At 39.8% G+C, this 24,631-nt stretch overlaps 1 protein-coding gene across 4 annotated transcripts in view; it reads left to right on the top strand.

Annotated features, from left to right (window-relative positions):
• The window catches only part of cadps2 (Ca++-dependent secretion activator 2), a 186,005-nt gene that overhangs the window by 97,565 nt on the left and 63,809 nt on the right, over positions 1–24,631 (top strand). For all 4 annotated transcript variants that reach the window (XM_026174893.1, XM_026174892.1, XM_026174894.1 and 1 more), the window contains exons 13-14: positions 12–199; positions 18,804–18,905. In XM_026174893.1, the coding sequence (XP_026030678.1) occupies positions 12–199; positions 18,804–18,905 (290 nt within the window). The remainder of the gene's footprint in view (positions 1–11; positions 200–18,803; positions 18,906–24,631) is intronic.

The raw sequence follows: 24,631 nt of genomic DNA, 5'->3' as shown, positions 1-24,631 counted from the left end.
TTTATCTTTAGGGCTGGTTCAGTCCTGGTCAGGTGTTTGTCCTGGATGAGTACTGTGCTCGGTATGGTGTTCGAGGCTGCCACCGCCATCTGAGCTACCTGAAGGAGCTGATGGATTATTCGGAGAACAATGCTCTCGTCGACCCAATGCTGCTACACTACAGCTATGCCTTCTGCGCCTCCCACGTCCACGGAAACAGGTAGTTAGGAATCATTAGAGTAACTGCACTCCACAGGCATGGAGATCTTTGTCTCATTTCTACAGAATGAAAAGGTCTAAATAAGAGCATAGATGGTAACAAATGTTGATCACTTAACATCCACTCGCTTGGTGGCAAATCACTTAGTGCTATTGTTAGGGCTAGGTTTTATTTTATCCACATGGTAAATAAGCATAGTTTAGGAAACTAGAAGATGTTAACTTTAAAATCAAATCTCTAACATACATTTTAGCTTACAGTTCTTCAAGATTTCCATTTGGGAATTTCAGATATGTCAAATATTTATATGGAATAGATAATTCCATGTAAAGTAGTCTGGTGCTTGCTAAGATGTTAGGTTTTGGGACTGCAGGGATTAAAGTATACCAATGCCAGCACTGTGTGTGGGTAGCAAACTCGAGCTGCACATCCACCCCTAACACCCTTTGTGAACTTTTGTGTGTGTGTTTTATGATATCACAATGTTTATCTTTGCTCCTGATGAACCAGAGTCACAATTCCTTATGGTTGTTAGAGAGCTTCAGTAGTTGAATATAAACAAAAATCCTTTTTTTTTCTCTTAATTGTTTGCTAAAATCACAGACGCTGCTGTTTTTTCCTCTACGTATTGTTAAAGGCACCTCAGTTTTGGTCATTTTTATTCATGTTTCTGTATTTATCCCTTATTCTTTTATATTGGCTTTATTTCTGCTTCTTTTACTTTTTAATTTCCTAATTATAAAAATTGTATTCCCGTTTAATTAGACCTTTCTATATTAGCTTTTGTAAGGCACTTTGTGACTCTTATCTCTGAAAAACTATATAAACATATATTTCACGACTTCTTAAAGCAGTCGTACTCTTTTGCTTTGCACTAATCTTTCTTCTTGTTCTTTCACATAGTCCTTTTAGGGTTCACCACAGTGGATCAGCTGCCTCCATCTCACCCTAGCATTCAGTTCAGTCCTACTTAATTGCATTCATAAATATTCTCAGTGGTTTTCCACTTTTCATTCTCTTCATAGCTGCCCTTACTTTCACCTTACTTACCCTCTTCGTCCTGTTTTTTTCTCCATCAATCCTGCTCTCTCTCTTATTCTCTTCATTCATCTCCCCCATCAAAGTACTCCTTCCATCTTCTCAGCACAGTCTCTTCTCTTGTTAGTACAGTTCCATCTTTACTCCTTTCTTTATGTTCGACCTTATGCTCAACTCAATAAACAGCTTGTCTACTTTCTTCATCTCTTCGACTATCCCACTTTAGCTTTGCTTTGTCTTCTATCCTCCGTCCACAGCATACACTACATATCTTCTTGGCAGTTTCCCTCACTACCACAGCCATTTCTGTTCTTTTTGCAAAATTCATCTGCCTCCACATTCCTCACCTTAACACCATACCAACCCAAGACCTAATCATCACCTGTGTTCGCTTCACCTACATGTCCACTGAAGTCTGTCCAATCATCACTCTTTCCACCAGGAATACTTTCTGCCACTAATCCCACTTGTGGGGCTAATGCGCTGACAACAGTCAACATCACACCTTCAGCTTTACTTCCAGAACACTCTTTATATACTTTTCCTTGTTTCATTTTTGTATAGTAGCTCCACCTCAGTTGTGATTTAACAGTTCTTGTTAACAGCTAGTTTTTCTCTCCTTTATGAATGATAATTTATTCTGAAGGGTCGGCCATTAACCTATTTCTTCTCACAATTTAATTCCAAACTAAAAGTTATTTTCTCATGTCTTATCGTTTTATCGTTTTATTGTTTTAGTGGCTTTTTTCATTTTTATGGCAAATTGAAAACATGTTTGCAGCTTATGTCTCTATTTTAGTGGCTTAAATGACACTATGACTGTGTTTTATTTTTTTAAGTAATGAAAAACAACAAAGCAATTTTGTAAGGTTTGATTTTCCTGCTTTGCAGCCTTTGTGAAGAAACTATAAAACAGTATTATAACTTACAGGATTAAACAGTAGTGTTCAGTTATATGTTAATGCCTTTATAATAACCTTTTAGTCTTAAGAGATGTGAGCAAATATTGCACGTTTTTCACAATTTACAACAATAACAGTGCAAACATCTTCCTGATATGCAGTGTCAGGAAGCTGTACCTTGTCTGCTATGACAGAATCAAATTGGATCCATCTAAATTTGGTGAACATTGTGGGGCTAATGGTTGCATCTTTGGAATAAAGCGGTTTCCTGCATCAAAAAAGCAAAGAAGCAAGTGTCTAAGCTACAGCATCTCTAATCCTCCCAGTTGTAGCTAAGTTCCTCGTGGAAGTGTTTATTTACAGGCCCTGTCCCTTATGATAATGGGAGCCAAAGTGTCACTACACTACACAAATTTTGTAAAATACAACATAATCAATTGTGTCTGACCTTTAAATCAATAACTTGTGCTGTGTGTTTGATAAAACAGTCAAACTTTAGCCGGCTTCAAAAGGAACTCTGAGATGACTTGTTTGAAGGTTTGCGTAAGTTTGATGAGATGGATTTGAATCAGGAACGAGTTTAAAGGAGCATTATCAGAGCCAGCGGGAGTCACCTGTCAGTTGAGATCTCTTCTGCTCAGAGCCATCTACACCGCAGCAACACAGGATGTGACAGCAGCTTTTACCTCCCCCAACCCTTTAAACAACAATCCTCTCCATCTACACAGACGTAAATAGGAGAGGAGGTAGGTGACAAACAGAATCACATGCCACTCGGCCTCATCTCCTTTCTACAAATGTAAGGTGAAGTGGCATCTACACCCAGTGCTCTGCCATGCCGCTCAGCAAGCTCGACTCATGACAACTCTTGTCAACTGACATCATCACTAAAGAGCCAGAGGGTTAGTTGGATCCCGCAGGCAGATGTAGTACTTATTGTTTTCACTTGAGCCAAACTGAAAGCAAACACACAAACTTAAGTCTACAGGGATACATCTCCCCATCACGATCCCCAACCCCAGAGAAGCATTGACAGCAGCCTCGCCTCCATTGCACTTGCTTCATTTAGCAGCAACAATACATCTAAGCCCCGACAAGCTGTCACTCAACACTCTGCCTTGAGTGCTACCAAACCAAACACCGCTTTGTGTTGTGTTTCTCTCAGCTCGGCACATTTTGAGTTTGGCTTCTTGCCAACCTGTGCCCCGTCTGATTTGTTTTCAGCTGTAATTTCATTCAGAGGGTTTGAGTGACATTTGCTGGGAAAATTCAGTTTCTCGTATCATTTGAAAGCTCTTGATGAGCTCTTTGTGAGTATCAGAGAAAATATGTCAGCTTCCAACTCACTGAATTGATTTTAGTAACCACTAAAGACCCCATTTAAAAGAGATTTTTCTGTGCCTTTGTGCTTGCTTTTTTATTTGTTGTAAAGTTTTCATGGAAATGTTACAGAAAGTGCACACAGACAACAAATCTGCTGGCATGGTGCATTCACATTCAACCTTATTGATTGGAAAAAAATCAGTTATTTTGTCTGAGTTGTTTTGAATTAGGCAATGTTTTGACAGTTATGGGAACACTTGACTGGCTTCATACTGCCAAACAGACTTTGGTATCAAACTGCTTTAGTCAAGGACGTTAAAAGTGATATTCATGTAAATGAAAAATAGGAAATATTATTATATTAATTACGCATAAAATTGCAACAAACTCTGAAATATTAAAGTCAGTTTTCGTATTGTTTAGGTTTTAAAGTAAAGCTTTAAAACCTAAACAATGGGGCCTGTTTCACTATTGTCACATATGTAACATAACTTGTGAAATGTTATTCCTTGATAGCTTTGTTTAGACTGTTTAGACTGCATTTGGAATTTTACAGCTTATGTTGCCTCGATGTGGCTTAATCGATCTTCAAATGCGCCCTTCAAAAAATGTCAGGCTGGACATTAAAGAACCAGGAAGTGCAGAGGATTAGTAAGGAGGAAATGAGGACGACAATCAAGAGGATGTAGAGTGGAAAGACACTTGGTTCAGGTTTGGAGGTATGGAAATGTTTAGGAGAAAGGCCGGTGGACTTTTTAACCAGATTGTTTTATACAGTCCTAAAAGTGAGAAGAACACATATGTGTGAATGAGAAGGTGTAGTAAAGATGTAAGTAGAGGTAGTGAAGGTGGACAAGTTTAAGTATCTGGGGTCAATTATCCAAAGCAATGGACAGTGCACAAGAGAGGCGAAGAAGAGAGTGTAGGCAGTGGTTGAAGGCATATATTAGAGGTGATCTTTGACAGAAGGATAGCAGTGAAAGGGAAGGTTGATAAAATAATAGTGAAACATGCCATGATTTACGATTTGGAGACGGTGGCACTAACAAAAAGACGAGAGGCTGACTTGGAAATAGCAGAGCTGAAGATGTTGAAGATTTTTAATGGAAGCAACCAGAATGGAAAGAATTGGTTGACTGAATAGTTGTTAACTTGTGCCTGACCGATCCAGTAACAAAATCTTATTCTTGATGAGCTGCATGTTTGATCTGGCAAAGATTTTACACCAGATGGCCTTCCTGATGCAACCTACCCCGTTTATGTGTACCGCTGTGGCTCAGGACACAGATATCATTAAGAACAGCAACTTGAATAACTGCTGTTACTTACAGGAGTTAGTTTTGAGGGTATTTCCTACCTAAAGTAATTCCTCTAAAGATTTCTCATGCGGGGAGTTTTCTTTACACACAGAGATTTATAGTTTTCCTTTTCCATGAGGTTCTCTGCTGGAAGTAGTACTAAAGGTCTGATGACCTCTGATTTCCTTTTTTCTGAATTCAGACAAAACTTGTTTCTAAAAGTCTTAGAAACATGGTTTCTAAGCAGGTACCTACTCTGAATGGCATTGCCTTGGCCTCTGTATATAATGACATTGTGAGGAATCTTGAAGTCATTTGTAACCAGGATATACCCTTCAGTGTGCTCGTTAACTGACTGTGATTGAATCCTTTCTGTCATCTGCACAATGCTGCTAAAATTAAAATGTTTTCTTCCATTTTTTCCTCTTAAATTAGAAACATCCTGTGTATGATGCTGAAAAATTAGTTTGATTTAAATAATTTTATGCTTTACTATGTAATCAGAAGCACACATGGATCAACTCACATGCAGCCTGTTTTTTCAGTTGATCCTGTTTTTTTCTCTTTACTTTTACTTTTCTTGCTTTTTTCCTTAGTTTTTTCCTTAGTATTTTAGAGAGTTTGTTTTAATATCTTTCTTTTCAAAAATGTGGATCGAGCTCGTTTTGGTTCTCCTTGTTACCGTGGAACTGTTACTTTCATTGAGGAATGGGACCGTGGCGCAGCAGCTACACACCGCACACTTTGTTTACTCCAGAGATCAGCTGATCACCCTGATGCCAGCCAGCTAACCAGCCAGAACCATGGATATACCGGCTGAAATCTGGAGAAAAATACACCATGGATGCAGAGGTGGAGGACAGAAGAAGAGAAGGAGGGAGACGGCGAGATAGCAGAGGCCTAAACAGAGAAAGAGGTACAAAACATGTCTGTCATCAGGATATGCCTGATCACAACACATCTGCAGAAGGTCTGGAGCAGCTGTTCAGGCCAACAGGGACAGTGCAGCCAGTGGTGAGCAGAAAGGAGGGCTTGCCGTTCTTGTTAATAACTAGTGGTATAACCCTGCTCACATAACAATGAAAGAGCAGATTTGTTGCCCGGACACTGAACGGTGCACTGTTGGGATTTACTCATGTAATCTTGTTGGCGGTTTATGCTCCTCCTTCTGCTAACCCCACAGCTGCATGTGACATTACCCACTCCGCCATAGCCCGGTTACAGACTAAGCACCCGAGTGCCTTTATTGCTATCTCAGGTGACTTCAACCATGTCACCTTGGACACTACACTGCCAACTGCGTGTGTGTGTGTGTGTGTGTGTGTGTGTGTGTGTGTGTGTGTGTGTGTGTGTGTGTGTGTGTGTGTGTGTGTGTACACTACCGGTCACACTCATGGCATTCTTTCTACAATGTACATTAAATATTCTTCAGAAAGTTCTTCCCATATCTCTTACATAAGTTCATATAAATGTGTGGCACTTGTAGGTTGCTTTGCTTTCACTGTTCTGTCCAGTTCACCCCAAACCAGCTCGATGGGTTTAAGTCTGGAGACTGTGCTGGCCACTTCATGTTTTCAAGCTCACCATCTCGTTCTTTTTTCCTGAGATAGTTCTGGCATAGCATGTACTTATGCTTTGGGTTGTTATCTTGCTGTAGAATGAACCCCTGACCAACTAGGCACATATCAGAGGGTATTGCAATGCTGTGGTAGCCATTTTGGTTCAGGGAGCCTCCCACTCTGTACAAGTCAGTGATCCTGGATCCAGCAAAACAGCCCCAGACTGTCACACTTCCTCCTCTATGTTTGAGTTGATGCCACACACTGTGGAACCATCCTCTCGCCTACTTAGCGGCATACAAAGATCCTGCGTGATGAACCAAAGATTTTAGATTTTGATTAATCAGTCTGTAATACCTTCTTCCAGACTTCAGTAGTCCAATGATGGTGTTTAATGGCCCAGGAAAGCCTTCTTGCCTTATTCTGACATCTTAGCAATGCCTTTATTGCTGCAACTCATCCTGTCAAATCTGCAGCTCAAAGTCTTGTCTTTGAAACTCAGACTTGCTTACTACCACCACTATTAAGCTGTGCTTGAAGCTGTTGTCCTGTGAGCTGCTTATCACACAGAAAGTTGTCCTCTGGTTCAGTGGTGGCTTTGGGTCTGCCAGACCTTTTCCTGTCAGTTTGCCCCAGTTTCTGTGTGCTTTTAAAAAAAAAAAAAAATTATTTTTTATTTTTTTATTATAAATTTTATTTTCAGTCACAGCAGCATGTTAATAACAAAACATTGAACATACAGTAGTTTGCTGCTCAGTATTTACAATATCCCAAAAAATAACAGAAATGGAGAAGGAAAACAAACAAACCAAAGAAACCCCTGCAAAACAACAAAAAAACCCCAACAACAAACAAATATAAAAATAAAATGTATAAGGGACATTCAGTGTACAGTTAACTATGATAGTGATATAGAGATATGGCATCTGGTGATGACAAGGTGGTCATTTTAAATGTTTCCATGTACATCAGGAATGGCTGCCATGCCTTAAGAAATTTGGTGGTTGAACCTGCCAATGTATATCTCATCTTTTCTAAATGTAAAAACCTCATGAGCTCTGCAAGCCACTGTTCATGTGTGGGAGGAGCTTCCTGCTTCCATCTTAAAAGTATAAGGCGCCTTGCGATAAGTGAAGCAAAGGCAATAGAATTCGAATAGCATTTTGGCAAAGTGATGTCTTGAGGTATCATCCCAAAGATAGCCGTTAGAGCAGAAGGATCATATTTAACGTTATACATCTCTGACAGAGTGTTAAATATAGACAAATCAAATCAAATCACTTTTATTGTCACATCACATGTGCAGGTACATTGGTACAGTACATGTGAGTGAAATTCTTGTGTGCGAGCTTCACAAGCAACAGAGTTGTGCAAAATACAATAATGTAAACAAGCAAAATACAAGAATGGCTACATCTGAACTAATAAATATATGTACAATATATAATAGTATATGCATTTCTGGATGTGTATACTAAATGTTTTTCTACGTGTGTGTGTGTGTGTGTGTACACATATTTTACAAATTAAATAGAGTAAACAATAAATAAAATATATAAAAATATACAGAGTTGAGACATGTGCAAAACAGTGGCATTACTGTACAGTATGGAGTGCATAATGTTGAAGTTCCAGTAGTGAAGCTGAGGTGTCTATGACGTGTTCAGCAGTCTGATGGCCTGATGGAAAAAGCTGTCTCTCAGTCTGCTGGTTCAGGACCGGATGCTGCAGAACCTCCTTCCTGATGGAAGTAGTCTGAACAGTTTATGGCTGGGGTGACTGGAGTCCTTGATGATCCTCCCCGCTTTCCTCAGGCACCGCTTCCTGTAGATGTCTTGGAGGGAGGGAAGCTCACCTCCAATTATCCGTTCAGAGCACCGCACTACTCTCTGGAGAGCTTTGCAGTTGTAGGCGGTGCTGTTGCCATACCAGGTGGTGATGCATCCAGTGAGGATGCTCTCAATGGCACAGTGATAGAAGGTCCTGAGGATGCGGGGGCTCATGCCGAATCTTTTCAGTCTCCTGAGAAAGAAGAGGCGCTGCTGCGCCTTCTTCACTGTTTTGTTTGTGTGTACTGACCACGTAAGATCCTCAGCCAGATGTACGCCAAGGAACCGGAAGCTGCTCACTCTCTCCACAGCAACGCCGCTGATGGTGATGGGGGTGTGTACTTCTCTGCACCTCCGGAAGTCCACTATCAACTCCTTTGTCTTTGCGACGTTGAGGGTGAGATGGTTGTCTTGACACCAGTGGGTCAGGGCGCTGACCTCCTCCCTGTAAGCCGTCTCATCACCGTTGGTGATAAGACCCACAACTGTAGTGTCGTCCGCAAACTTCACAATGATGTTGGAGTTGTTAGTGGCTGTGCAGTCGTAGGTGTAGAGTGAGTACAGGAGAGGGCTCAGTACACACCCCTGTGGAGCACCAGTGTTCAGTGTGAGGGGGGATGAGGTGATGCTGCCCAGTCTGACCACTTGGCGTCTGTCAGACAGGAAGCTAAGGATCCAGCTGCAGAGGGAGCTGCTCAGTCCTAGATCCTGCAGTTTCCTGTCCAGCTTCGAGGGAACGATGGTATTGAATGCTGAGCTGTAATCTACAAACAGCATTCTCACATACGTGTCTCTCTTCTCCAGGTGTGAGAGGGCAGTGTGTAGTGTCAGGGCTATGGCATCATCAGTGGACCTGTTGTGGCGGTATGCAAACTGTAGAGGGTCCAGTGAGTCGGGTAGTGCAGAGCAGATGAAGTCCCTGGCCAGCTTCTCGAAGCATTTGCTTACGATGTGGGTCAGGGCTACAGGTCGCCAGTCGTTCAATGAGGAGATGGTGGAGGATTTGGGTACAGGGACGACGGTGGCCATTTTGAAGCAGGCTGGGACTACAGACAGAGAGAGGGAAAGGTTGAAGATGTGCGTGAACACTCCAGCCAGCTGAGCCGCGCATGACCTGAGGACGCGGCCGGGAATCCCGTCCGGACCAGTAGCTTTGCGTGCGTTCACCTTCCTGAAGCACTTCCGCACATCCTCCTCAGACACAGTGTGCGCACTGACGTCATCCGCGGTGCGCACACTGTCCGGTCTCATGGTGTTCGCTGTGTCGAATCTAGCGTAGAATACGTTTAGATCCTCACACAGAGAGGCCGTGGTCTGCAGTGTGCTGGTTTTCCCACCCAATAGTTATGAAGATTGGGGCATGTCCAAAAGGTATGAAGGCGCGAACCTGTTTCTGCTTTACATCTGTTACACAGAGGGTCAGCTCCTGGATAGAACTTGGCTAACGTTTCCTTGGAGATATGTAATCGGTGTAGGACCTTGAATTGAAGGAGCCCATGCCTGGCACATATCGAAGAAGAGTGTACCCTCTGGAGAAAAGATTGCCAGAGCTCATCTGTTATAGTCATCCCAAGGTCTCTCTCCCACTGTGCTTTAAGAATGGAGAAGAAGGAGATTGAAGATCTAATAATATAGCACAGATTTCTTTAATCGCCCCTCTCTTATGAACGTTTATATTAATAATTTTATCCAAAGAAGTTTCCTCAGGTAGTTCAGGAAGGAAATCCACTCTTTACAAAGTGGCGAATTTGTAGATAGCGGAAAAAATGTTGCCGAGGAACATTAAACTGCTTCAGGAGCTGCGTGAATGAGGCAAAAATCCCATCTACAAAAAGGTCTTTGATATTTCTAAGGCCATTACTTTCCCATATTTTAAAGGCAGAATCTGTCATGGCGCAGTGGCCCGTGGAAATGGGATGGACTCAAGTGCAGATTCAAACCCGGAGGCCAGAGGTGTGGTGTAACGAAAAGAGACTTTATTTACAATGCTCAGAGGCTAACAGAAATTGCAGACTAGAATTAAGGAACATAAACTAGATGTCTGAGGCGAGAGAAAATACTGTGACTATAACTAGATGGCAGGGATAACTGGGTGCAGGTACTGTGCAGGGGAAACTGTGGCGGGCCAGGGCACTGAAACAGAGGAGAGAGTAGTCAGGGGAATCCCACAGAGGGCTGCGAGTGAATCCAAGGAGAATACACTGAGCTGTCTTACAAGCTTGCAGGTGGGGGTTGCGTGGAGGGGGGAGGCAGGAGAGGTCCAGATGGGTGCTGCATGCAATGCAGGGAGGCAGGCAGAAGAGAACGGCAGTTCCAAAATGGGGAAGGATTACCGGCGGCTGCAAACTTGTATCCAGGAGAGCTTGGTAGGTGGGTTTCAGAGGCTGACGAGAAAACAGAGGAAATAAGATTAATACACACGATGAGTCACCAAGGAACAGACGTGAGGCCGAGAACTGACTAAAGTTGGCAGATAATCTGGCGAAGACCAGTTGAGTGCGCCGGTCATAAATACTGCTGGTACGATTGCCATCAGGTGAGGAACAACAAAGACTCCACCCAGTGGGGAGGAGCCGATGCTGTGGAAAACCACCCAGACCACGACAGAATCCATCCTGGAGGGTGGGAACATAGGATTTGAGCAGATAGGTGCTTTAATTGACATTAAGTGTAACCCCAACCTTTTCCTACATTGCACCCAGATTCTGAGCGAGTCAGACAACAAAGGGTTACGTTTATACAGGGAGTGCAGAATTATTAGGCAAATGAGTATTTTGTCCACATCATCCTCTTCATGCATGTTGTCTTACTCCAAGCTGTATAGGCTCGAAAGCCTACTACCAATTAAGCATATTAGGTGATGTGTAATGAGAAGGGGTGTGGTCTAATGACATCAACACCCTATATCAGGTGTGCATAATTATTAGGCAACGTCCTTTCCTTTGGCAAAATGGGTCAAAAGAAGGACTTGACAGGCTCAGAAAAGTCAAAAATAGTGAGATATCTTGCAGAGGGATGCAGCAGTCTCAAAATTGCAAAGCTTCTGAAGCGTGATCATCGAACAATCAAGCGTTTCATTCAAAATAGTCAACAGGGTCACAAGAAGCGTGTGGAAAAACCAAGGCGCAAAATAACTGCCCATGAACTGAGAAAAGTCAAGCGTGCAGCTGCCAAGATGCCACTTGCCACCAGTTTGGCCATATTTCAGAGCTGCAACATCACTGGAGTGCCCAAAAGCACAAGGTGTGCAATACTCAGAGACATGGCCAAGGTAAGAAAGGCTGAAAGACGACCACCACTGAACAAGACACACAAGCTGAAACGTCAAGACTGGGCCAAGAAATATCTCAAGACTGGTTTTTCTAAGGTTTTATGGACTGATGAAATGAGAGTGAGTCTTGATGGGCCAGATGGATGGGCCCGTGGCTGGATTGGTAAAGGGCAGAGAGCTCCAGTCCGACTCAGACGCCAGCAAGGTGGAGGTGGAGTACTGGTTTGGACTGGTATCATCAAAGATGAGCTTGTGGGGCCTTTTTGGGTTGAGGATGGAGTCAAGCTCAACTCCCAGTCCTACTGCCAGTTTCTGGAAGACACCTTCTTCAAGCAGTGGTACAGGAAGAAGTCTGCATCCTTCAAGAAAAACATGATTTTCATGCAGGACAATGCTCCATCACACGCGTCCAAGTACTCCACAGCGTGGCTGGCAAGAAAGGGTATAAAAGAAGAAAAACTAATGACATGGCCACCTTGTTCACCTGATCTGAACCCCATTGAGAACCTGTGGTCCATCATCAAATGTGAGATTTACAAGGAGGGAAAATAGTACACCTCTCTGAACAGTGTCTGGGAGGCTGTGGTTGCTGCTGCACGCAATGTTGATGGTGAACAGATCAAAACACTGACAGAATCCATGGATGGCAGGCTTTTGAGTGTCCTTGCAAAGAAAGGTGGCTATATTGGTCGCTGATTTGTTTTTGTTTTGTTTTTGAATGTCAGAAATGTATATTTGTGAATGTGGAGATGTTATATTGGTTTCACTGGTAAAAATAAATAATTGAAATGGGTATATATTTGTTTTTTGTTAAGTTGCCTAATAATTATGCACAGTAATAGTCACCTGCACACACAGATATCCCCCTAAAATAGCTCAAACTAAAAACAAACTAAAAACTACTTCCACAAACATTCAGCTTTGATATTAATGAGTTTTTTGGGTTCATTGAGAACATGGTTGTTGTTCAGTAATAAAATTATTCCTCAAAAATACAACTTGCCTAATAATTCTGCACTCCCTGTAGGTGTATAGTTCTAATGGGAGAGCTGAACTCAACAAAGCTGATAGGCAAATTTTGCCACAATTGGATGACTCAATTTGGAGCCAAGCTGGAGTCTCTGTAGTAAAATTACTCATCCAGTACAGCATATTTCGAATATTTGCTGCCCAATAATAAGACTGAAAGTTTGGCAAGGCTAATCCACCCATTGGCCTAGTCCTCTGCATGAAATCTTTACGAATTCGTGGACTTTTGCCATTTCAAATAAATGCAGAGATATGCTTATTCAGTGTTATAAAATACTTATTGGGTAAGTAGCATGGGATACATTGAAACAAATAAAGGAACTTGGGAAGTATGTTCATTTTGATAGAATTGATGCGGCCAGTTAATGACAGTGGTAAATTGTTCCACCTCTGAAGATCTGTCTCAGTATTCTTAAGCAGCGGGACAAAGTTTCTTTCATAAAGACCTTTGTATGAATGGGTAACCTTAACCCCCAGATAGGTCACATACCCTGATTTAACGTTAAATTGAAAATCTGCAAATGAAATCTTCCTGGCTATAGAGTTGACACAGAGAAGTGCACTTTTATGCAGGTTCAACTTGTAACCTGAAATATTACCAAAACATTCAAAAATGGCAAGAGCACGGGGAAGAGAGCATAAAGGCTCTGACATATACAGCAGGAGGTCGTCAGCATATAAGGATATTTTGTGTTCCTGGTCACCTCTGAAGATACCCTTAATGCAACTGTCAGCTCGCAGTTTAATCGCCAATGGTTCAATTGATAATGCAAAAAGAAGAGGGGATAAGGGACAACCTTGTCTCGTACCACGGAGAAGTGGGAAATAAGAAGAGAACAACGAATTTGTTCTAACACGTGCCAAAGGTGAGGAGTAAAGTAACTGAATCCATGAAATGAAATTAGGGCCAAATCCAAATTTATGTAGAGTATAAAACAGATAATCCCACTCCACCCGGTCAAATGCCTTCTCAGCATCGAGTAATAAGGCAATTTCAGGGGTTGTAGTTGACTTGGTGTGTAATATGTTTAAAAACCTGCGCAGGTTGAAAAAACCATGCATACCCTTCACGAAACCTCTCTGATCTGGAGAAATTAACAATGGTAGTTATTGCTCTAGCCTGAGAGCAAGTAGTTTCTGAGTGCTTTTTGATGCTGAGGGAAACTGGAATCACTGACACAATTTCTCTGTAGGAAAGATCTATATTTTAAGTGTTATAATGGTCTGTCTCTCTTCCATTGTTAATTGCCTTTTTCTCGCCATTTTTATAGCTACACACTACTTTCTGCAGCACAATGCTGTTCAGCTGAGGCTCACTGATGGGTATGGTACCACAGTGTGTTCCAGCACTGCTTTTATGCAGACAGAGTGGGTTGTAAGTAATCCCAAAAAGTTGGAACACCTGTAGGAATTAGTAGCACCAGCTTTCAAGGCTTGATCAACCTCTATTGGTGCAGAACAGATTTAAACTGTTAACCCATTTTGTGTTGCTGGGGGGTTTTTTGTTTTTTTTTTTTTGGTATAATTATGAAATACACAATATTTTTCAGTTTTGAGTAACCTTACCTTTTTTTTAACCTCTGGCAGTTCACCACTTACTTTTGTATCATTTTAAGCTATTCATTGGACTTGCCTGTAAAATATTGCCTGTAAGCCACCAATTGTAAGTTGGTTTCCAGGCAAACTAACATGCATAATTCAACCTTTTTAAATTAGATGTTAGTATTGTGAAATAAAAAAGATATGATGCTTTTATAAATGGTAAATGGACTCTTTCTTACATAGCACTTTTCTACTCTACGTGAACACTCAGGACGGTAATGTTGCTGGAAATGGTGTTGCGGTTCTTTTTTGTTTTTTTTGTTTGTTGAACCCTTATCGAAAGGGGAGCTACCAGTCCTTCTGTGGACGAGCTACTTTCTATTTTAAATTCCCTGAATTTAAAATACTCTCTAGACCCAGTCTAGACCCAGTCGGGGAGCTACCCAGAGCTCTAATCCCACACCTGTTCGCGCAATCTGAACCCTTATCGTAAGGGGAGCTACCAGTCCTTCTGTGGACGAGCTACTTTCTATTTTAAATTCCCTGAATTTAAAATACTCTCTAGACCCAGTCTAGACCCAGCTGGGGAGCTACCCAGAGCTCTAAACCCACTTAACAAACAAACAAACAAACAAACAAACAAACAAACAAACAAACAAACAAACAAACAAACAAACAAACAAACAAACAAAACAGTATATAAAATCAAAACAGATAAAATCAGAACAGTAGATAAAATCAGTAGTTAATGTAAGTTTTGAAATTTAAGCTTAACAAACAAACAAAACAGTATATAAAATCAAAACAGATAAAATCAGAAATAGATAAGATCAGTAGTTAAATGTAAGTTTTGAAATTTAAGCTTAAAGTGTGGATTTGGTGCTTTATTCAAATGCAGCTGAGAATAGGTGAGTCTTCAACCTGGATTTAAATAAACTGAGTGTTTCAGCTGATCTGAGGCTTTCTGGGAGTTTGTTCCAGATATAAGGAGCATAAAAGCTGAATGCAGCTTCTCCGTGTCTGGTTCTGACTCTGGGAACTGATAAAAGACCGGATCCAGATGACCTGAGGGATCTGGAAGGTTCATACTGGGTCAGGTTCATACTGAGAGGTAAAACTTGAGGGGGTAGGGACAAATAAGTAAATACTTCAGCCTACTCCTTTTCAAACAAATAATGGAATGATATTTTGTAATGATTGTGAAGGCACATGTTTGAAATGTTTGAAATAAAAATGAACTGAACTGAACACTCAAAGTGCTTTATACAACATGTCTCATTCACCCATTCGTACAAGCACTTTTCTCTCCACCTAAGAGCTAGCTAATATTCACACACATTTATTCTAAAGGGAGCATTCGCGAGCAACTCAGGGTTCATAGTCTTACCCGATGATATTTAGGCATGCAGAAATGTATGCCTAAATATCATCGAGCATCGAACCACCAACCTTCCAGTTAGCAGATCTTCGCTACCTCCTGAGCTACATCAGATGGAGAATAGTAGAGGCTGTTTTGCCTTTTTGGCAGTATGAAGACAACATAATATCTAAATAAGAACCTTTAGGAACCTAAAATGTATCTGTGTGCTGAGATTTGTTGCTCAGCTCCTGAGGTTTTGTGTATTATAGTCAAATATGACAAATTATGCACCAAGATAGATGTCTAATATGTTAAAAACAGCAACTCAATATAAAAAAACCACCTGACCTTCAAACTATTCATATAGTCTTGTTACAAAAAGGCAAGAGCTGCAAAACTCTACAGCCATTTTTATTTTCTGTCATCTTTCTCTGGGATGCAGATTGATTGTTTGAGCAAGATGAACAACTCAGATTACAGAACAGCTGGCAATAACTGTGGGGGCTTGGAGCCTCAGGCAGTCCCTCTATCATGCATCTTGCTCCCATCACAGTCTTCACATCTTCATTTGTGCAATGAGACCCTTGGCTTCTTCAGCATGAAAGCAAATTTTTACATGAGTGAACACACACGCCCCCCTCACAATGGCTCTGCTTTCTGTTCCCTCAGGATTAACTGGTGCTTGTTAAATAAGGTTGTGAGCAGTGCGGTGGGGGAGTTGTGATGAATTGAAAGATTTGGGGAACAACAGGGTTTACAAGTTGTGCTAACAAGTGCTGTTGTGCAAAGAAAGCTGCTTCTCATTACTGATTGAATTGAGTTGAGTGGAGCTGAAGAGTGGCACTGATGTTCTCTCACAATACATGACAACGTCCTGTTGTTATCCACCACCACCTCTGCAACTTCCACCTTCCCCGGGTTGTGAATAACACTGAATCGGATTTTAGTTAACTTTGCATGTCTTTGCTTTAAAAGAAAAAAGTTATTTAATTAATTTATGTAATTGTTTTAGTTTAAAAAAAATCTTTTTAAATGTGTTTAATTTGAACCCCTTATAAGTAACTACTGACATCTTTATTAATTTAAAAGTCTGTATTTGTAATGCTAAGTAGTTTTACTTATTTTATATTATATGAAATATTTATGTTTATATTATTCATGTTATATACTGAATTAAATTTTCTTTCCTTTTTTAAATTAAACATATGTTTTTCTACAAGAGAGCAGGTGGCACTATTGAACATCAGAGAATAAAAATATAATTTAGTTTCATTTCTCTTTTGTTTTCTTCCATCATTGTGTTCACTGGTGTCCTTTCCACAACTCTGCTGTAGAAAAACATTTTTCTGAGTAAAGTAAATTTATTATTGTCACATTTATGCTTCTCAGGAGGTTAATGCTTGATGATTCAGTATCCGCAGTTCTGTCTTTGAGACTTTGTTGCTTTCTTGTCATGCTATTATTTTCAACTTTGGAGAGTCATGATGTGCCTTGAAGAGCTCAGCAGAGTTGTTGGTACTCAACATGCAGCAGTCATGGGCTAAACCACTGAAAGCTTTTATAAGAACAACTCATTAACAGACAACCTCCGTGCTTCTTCCCTCCTGTGCCCACAAGTGCCGTTTAGAGAGGGTTCTTTTCTCTTTCAGAGGCACAGAGAAAGCCCAGAAAGTCAAGGCTGCTTGCTCTGGGTCCTGATTGCATTTTTCCCTTTTTTTTTTTTTTTAACAAACTGCTATTCAGACCAAGGCAAGAACAGAATGAAGGCTTTAAAAGCATTAATGAAGCATTCACCAAACATTTTTTGTCAACTCTCCTGCTGACAGCCAGATGAATTGTGAGGAGCAGGACAAGTCTGAGCGTTTGATTGGTTAACTTTGAGGTTATCGTAGAAAAATTGGCTGACTGATCAGTTTGTTGTTTGTTTGTGAAACAAGCCAGAGTAAAAAAAGAAGCCAAGGAGAGAAAAAGCACCCTGACTCTTTTCTGTGGTGTTGAATTTTGCTTTTATTTCGGTTCTTGATGTTTCAGGCATTTAGCTGGTGTAGAGTTCTTAGTTATAAAAATCTTTTGCTTTTTAACCTCCTAGGACCTGGTGTCCACATATGTGGACATCACATTTTGGGTTATTTAGAACAAAATACTCAATTTTGGTCTACAAGGGCCTGATATCCACTTACGAGGGCATTATACTGCTACTGTTCTATTATTTAAACAAATATCCTCATATGTGGCTCTTAATTTTCTTAAAAACAAAAATAAGGTAAAAAAAAAAATCTGGTAATTCTTTGTTTTTACATTCATCGGGCCCCAACCAGCCCAAATATCAAAGAGAAATTAAACATGCATGTCGTGGAAGAGTTCGGGTCTTAGGAGGTTAAGAGAGTCTTGATGAAGAATGAAGACTAAGAATTATGTATAGTATATACAGCCCACAGTTTACACAGTACTGCCACTTTCAATTCTAAGGTTTTGAATTAAGGTCTCAATATATATTATTATTTTATTATTAGTTTATATTGTTATTATTATCATTATTATTATTATTTGTAAACTACAACCTTGAAACACAACAACACATGAAATATTACACCATGGCATTATTTATTTCATGAAAGTATCATTAGAAAAACACTGAGCCAGTACGACTGTTTGGAAGTGTTGCCAGGAGAAAGCTTTTTTGCCTCTGCTCTGAGATCATTTATACCTGAGGTGACCTGGCACCCATCTCCATCTGGCATCCAGAAGTTGAGGCTGCAGGACAGTAGATGGATAGTTGTCTTTTTTAAATGGAAGACAACTTAGTCATGGTGATACTTATTGTGCTTACTTTATTTATTTTCAGCTTTATTTTTTTATCTTGAACATTTTACTGTCTTAATGTTGGTAAGATTTTGCAAAAGTATTCTTCCTGATCTCCTTTTTTTTTTTTTTTTTTTTTACCTGTGAAGCACTTTAGCACTTTAGTTTCATGCTGAGTTGAGTTAAGGAGACTTCTTTTAGTATTGTGCGGTTCACTTACTACTAGGGTTAGCAACCAAAAGTACCAATTTATATTTAAGAAAAGATGTTGATTTGCATTAAAATAAACCCTTTCACAATGCTAACCACATTGTAGAAGGGAAACAACAAGCTTAGCTTTCAAGCTTCAAGTTTAGTTTTATAATGTATAGTGTAGTAGTTTACATATTTGCTTAGCAAGTAATAGGTCCTTTAAGATTGTGTCAGGAAGGGCATTAGACATAAGACTCAAATGTCAAATCAAGCATGCAGAGCTACCCCCTGTGGCGAACTCTGAACGTAGCTTTTTACATGAAATCTAGACTCCACGATTCATTATCAGTTGGTCATGCTAAAAACGCCAGCTGCTTCCCACCGTCAAGCAGTAATTTGTCACCATTATGTAAACATGAGTCTGTCTCTTTTTTCCCCTCTCTCTCTCGTTCTCATCAGGCCTGATGGGATAGGCACAGTGACCATGGAGGAAAAAGTGCAGTTTGAGGCAATCAGAAGTCGTCTCATTGCTCTGCTGGAGAACCAGATCACACATTTTAGGTATGTAACACCTTCATATTGAAGACCAATAGAAGTATATTTGTTTCTGAAGACTTATTTTTTCAGCTAAAACTAGAAAGTGTCAAGACTTATGTGGTCATGAAATTTCTGTCATGGAAGTCATGGAATTTAAAATTGTAATCAAAACCTTCTGTGTGGATGAACTGTTCAATGTCATTTACATAGAAAATTCAGATTTCTGTCCTTCTGCCAAAAATCAGTGTTGATCTTTTATTTTAGACTTTGTCGACTTGTTTAAATATTAGTTTCATTATGGAAAGGGGAACCTGTGATATAGAGACAAGATTATGTTTCTCAGCTAGCTTAGGTGCCCATCGGTGTCTCCCAGAAGAGCTAGAGTCACTTAGTCAGACAGATTCTGTTTAAGTGAGTTCTTGATTTAGCTTGTCTAGCAGTATTCAGGGGGGGGGTGTGGCCTGTGAAATTGAAGTCAGCTTTCCCAAAATAATGTGGTTCATCATTGTTAACTTACATTAAATCATTAATTAACTATGATTAATTAGCATTTTGTATTTATTCGGGTAATATTTGTCTAATGTTAAAATTAATTTGAAGATCTCAAATATGTAAGTTCGACAAATATACAACATAAAACAGAAAAGAAATCAGTAAGGGTGAAATACTTTTTCACAAGATTTTATATGACTCACCAGACATTGCATACATGATTCACATTTGAGAACAAATTAATTTTTCACATGTAACAATCACATTGAAACACTGATACTCCTTATTCATTAGTATATGAATGCAGGTTTGTCATTATTTTCCCTCATGGTTGTAGGTATGTCAGTGCAAGTCAAAAAGCTGACCCAGCGGCTTTTTGACTTGCACTGATATAAATTCGAAACAGTACCAATAAGAAACTGTAAATGATATACGCTGCACAGTCTCGTTGGAGGGAAGAGTCACGGATCCTGATAATGAACTTGAGACACAGAAGGAAAACAGGCAATCTAGTTGTTTGAAACCTGGCTTCAGAAGATGCTGGGCCTGGAAGCTAAACAAAGAACTGTTACGATCGACAGGGCTCAGCCTTGGCCCCCTGATGAAAAACGACAACAATCTACTATCATCAAACTGCACAACGTAAGTGACAAAAGCAGAATGCAATCAGCGGGCAGGGAGAAAGGCGACCTGTCGTTTCAAGGAAGCAAGATTTACATTGCCAAGATTGTTTAACGCAGGTGAGGGGCCAGACGGCAATTTAACGGGGCGCGTGAGCACCCTATAAAGAGAGGAAATACAGTATCCGTATATATTTTAGTGTTCTGAGTGAAACTCAGTTGCAGTTGTTTGTGATAAGGAGATACGAACAGGCTATGCCGATTTTGTTTTTTTTTCTTTTTCTTTGGAGGTGCACTGCATTACAAAATGAGTAAGCAGTGTTGGACCATACTAACACATTAGTATTTTAAGAATTTTATTATTTTTGTTTTTCTCTTTGTCTCTCCCTTTTTTCTTTATGTTGCTTTTTTTTTTTATTCTCAAATAATTCTTGACTTACTGTGGTTTGCATTCATTGACACTGCCAATTGGCCAGGGTGTGGGAGTGTGTGGGGAACTAACATCATGAGTGGGATACCCCTGCTGGCGGTATATGGTTCTCTCTTTATGGTGGAGGGACGGATCTTGGCTTCACTTGCTCAAGAGGTCATAATTCCATTCTGTGTTTATTTGTTTCTGTTCTTGTGGGGTCTTGTGGGGCTGTTCAAAGCTGGAGTTTGTGGTTGTGGGTGGGTTATTAGGGACAGTCTTTTTTACACTGCATGTGTGCTATGCACCAGTTCTTGTGTGTGTGATTACTAATTTCATAATCACATGAAAAATAATACATATGAGTGATATTAAAATTCTATCACTTAATCTGAAGGGCATCAACCATGTCGTCAATATCCTGTCACTCCTTAAGAAAGAAATGGCAAATTTTAAGAAACTCATTTTTCAGATCTGGACCATAGTAAATTGCAAAGGAGCTAGGCTGGCATCATATAACTCAAAAAGCATGGGAATTAGTTTTTTACATTGCTGCCCTCCTTAACACTTGACAAAACAATAACTATTAAGGAGGGCCTGTATGTACTTTTATGTTTCCCTCCAAGAAAATGTGTGAATCTCTTTACAACTTGTATGTCGCCCTCCATAACTTTAGAATAGACTTTTTTTCTCTCCTCAGAAATGTCTGACTGATGATATTCTTTTGTTTTTGTCCTCCTCTTGATTATCAGTTGTGGCTACTCTAACACTCTTTAGTGAATTAGGCTCTATAACTCGTTAAAAGGTCAACTTTAGTCAATCTCAGGCCACACTACTGGAAATGTGGGGGACAATGAACAATATTCCCTTCAGTCGGTCAGTATCTGGATTTACATATTTAGGAATTAAAATATCACCAAACATGTGGACCTGTGGAAGCTCAATTTTCTTCCAGTTTATTGCATGCAGTTAAAATAGACCTTGAATGATGGCATGAATTACCACTTTGTTTCGTATTTTATACTCTCTGCAGATGCATCCTCTGTACTTGCCGAAGAAGAAAATTCAGGATACAGAAAAGGCCGTCTCTAATTTTATACGGGATGGCAAAAAACCTAAACAGAGGCTTAGACTTTTACAATTACATACAGACACGGATGCCTAAAATTCTGTTGTACAACTGGGTTTGCCATGCCTGCTGTTTTTGGTCTTAGCTACATGCGTATTTTAAAAGGAATCATGTATTAATTCGTGGAGTTGTTCTCCACACTCCCCATGGAGTCTGGTCACTTGTGATGTCCGTAATAGAAGTCCAGTGGTAAAGCTCAATCCTATTTTATATGACAGCATTAATGGTGGGACAGGGGGATTCATGTACTTGGAGACCTGTTTGAAGATGAGCCAACAGTTGTAGGCAAAACTTCCAAAGGAACGCTTCTTTGGATATTTGTCTTGGAGCACCTTCTGTATTCTACTCCCTTCTCTTTCTCCTCATAAGTGGGTAAAGGATTTAGGCACAGAATATGTAAGGGATGACAGGCAGGTAGCTATAGTCCTGATCAAATCTACCTTCATATGCAACAGACTGAGAGAAACTCAGTGTTAGATTCTTCATTCTGTTGTTTTGCACAAGATAAACTGCTCTCGCTCTCCTCTGCACATTAAGTGCTGTTCATATTGTCACTGCTTCTGGGAGTATAAATTGATTTCTAGGTTCAGGTCATCTATTTCAGAGGAACTTGTTGAAATAATAATGCCTGTAATTGTTAAGTTGATGGCTGTTGCTAACTGGTTAACTTAAAAAGACATACATAAATTGGACTACACAGTAAGATTGTTTATTATTACTATTGTAATCATTTATATTCTTATTACAATGTGTGGTTTTCTTAATCTATGATTGTGGATTTGCCAACTATGTAGATGGACTGTCGTGGGAGGGTGGGGGTGTTAAAACTTAATAAAAAAAGCATTTAAAAATAAATTGACAAAAACAAAAAACAAAATGCCGAAAATTTGTAAAACAAAAATAAAAACATTATCTTCATTCTCATAAATGAAAGCAGTCAGGGTATTTTTAGCACCATCGGCAACATGCAACAGGTGCAAGACATGTATTGATGGCAGCTGATGAGACCTCCCTGAATCTGCGTGCTGCCATTCAGCAATGCCGCTGCTGTTTGAGCACATTGTGAGGATGGTGTGAAAGCGACAGCCCCAAGACCTTGAGCAACACTCATCTGAATGGACCTGTGCCATTAACTGTACTGAAACCCATCTCTTTAAACCCTTCATGTCTGAGAGGGCCCTCCATCTGGCTCCAGAGAACACAGGAGGGGCCGGGAAGAGGGGGTCGATCAGCAGGAGTCATTACTAACTCACCTAAACAAGAGGCTAATGCTGATAAACAATGGCCAAGACAAGGCAGGGATTATGCAAATGTCACCCAGAAAAGAGATGGATTTCCACAGTTTGGTTTGGATTAAGTCAGAGTTGTTAATGTCTTTTAACTTCCTTTCACTATAAAATTTGCCCCCGTACCTACATTGAATCACTGATAATCAGTCCTGCTCCTCCAGTTTCACATTTTTCAGGCAGACCACCGTTTATTTTATTTGAAAAATATCAGCTTTTTGTTAACAAACTGAAAATTAGTCTGACAGTCTGTAATTTTAGTGTAAGTTCTCAGTAGGCTTCAGTGTGGCTGTCTGAGTGAAACCTGAAAATCCCTGCAGTCTCTTACTTATATTGTCTGGTCCAGTACATAGTAATGCATAGTTACTATTTGTTGTTATTGGTTTTTTTTATTAAGTGCATGTGGGATTCATAGTTTTTGGAAAGCAAAACAGATTGCTTAGACAATATTTGGATGATGAAATGAAATAAAATCAGACATGAAAAAGAGCTTTTCATGTCTGAGACTGGAAACGATCTCTCACCTTTATTAGCACTGTCATATCTACTGTCTCAACCAGAAAAACAAAGGAAATTTTAACTTACATCATGCATCTGTAGTGCTTCAACATTGGAAGAGGTTGGAGTGGATGAATGGGTCAGAAAGATGATAACATGATGCTTGTACCCTCATGTTTTACATCACTTCACTAAAATTTCTCTTTGTGAAGGTTAATCAGAGAAACGCTGTTGAAACTCCCTTAGTAGATGTCATAACAGTAAATGTGCTGTACTAGTCCCATCAACAATTAAATATCTTTCACATCATCAATTTCTTTCCCTTGTGTCATTTAAATTTATATAAGGGTCGCTCTGTCTCAGCCCTGTCAGCCAAGTTTTAGAACATTCTGTTCATCCCTCCCCCATTTGTGTAAAAGCTCTGTGGTCGGGGCGCCGGTTTGGCTCAGTGGGTGAGCAGGCAGCCATATGCCGCATGGCCAGAAAGTAGCGGCTTGGGTTCAAGTCTGACCCGCAGCCCTTTGCAGCGTGTCTTCCCCTCTCCTTCCTCCACTTTCCTGTCTGTCTTTATTGTCTCTATTCATTAAAGTCAAATTCCAAAAAACTATTTAAAATAAAATAGACATTTATGGTCCAAAGAGGATTCAGTGAAATTTTAGCTTCAAATATCAAATACTTTTCAAGTCTCTTGAAAAATGGTCCATCCCAGATTGAAATCTGTGGATATGTTTGAACATGAATACCTCAAAAGCTATTACACTATTAAAAATAAAAGCACAACATTTTCATTGGTTTTTTAAAAATATGTTAAAAAATATTAAATATATAAAGATACAATTTCACAGTTATCATTACATATGCTTAGAAACTTTGAAGATTTACCATAAATAGTCTTGGTTTTTTTTATAAAATTTTTACTATAGCACTTAAAAATCCTCGTTTTCCCATACTGACTAAAATAGAATTGACTGACTAAAATTCTGCCGATTTTCTCTTTAATCAGATATCTCATATTCACTCATTTAAACATTATCACCACTTATGTCTCCTTTCTGTCAGAAGCTTGCTTGCCGATGCAGATAAAATACGTATTTATCAAAGACATTTCAGGCCTTTTGAGCATTTTGGTCTTTAGTGGAGATTGATTTTTCTTTTAAATGAACATCATGAACTTGTGACATAAAGTATGAATTGAATCTTTAAACAAAGTCCGATGTGATATTAGTTTAGTTTAGTGAGTTTCATAATTTCTTCTCTGTTAGCAGAGCAAAACATCTGCCTGTATTTCTTTTTGGTCTAATAAATGGCTGACCTGT

Source organism: Astatotilapia calliptera, chromosome 7, assembly GCF_900246225.1.
Source record: "Astatotilapia calliptera chromosome 7, fAstCal1.2, whole genome shotgun sequence".
NCBI classification, from domain to species: Eukaryota; Metazoa; Chordata; class Actinopteri; order Cichliformes; family Cichlidae; genus Astatotilapia; species Astatotilapia calliptera.
This window is presented reverse-complemented; position numbering and strand designations above follow the sequence as displayed.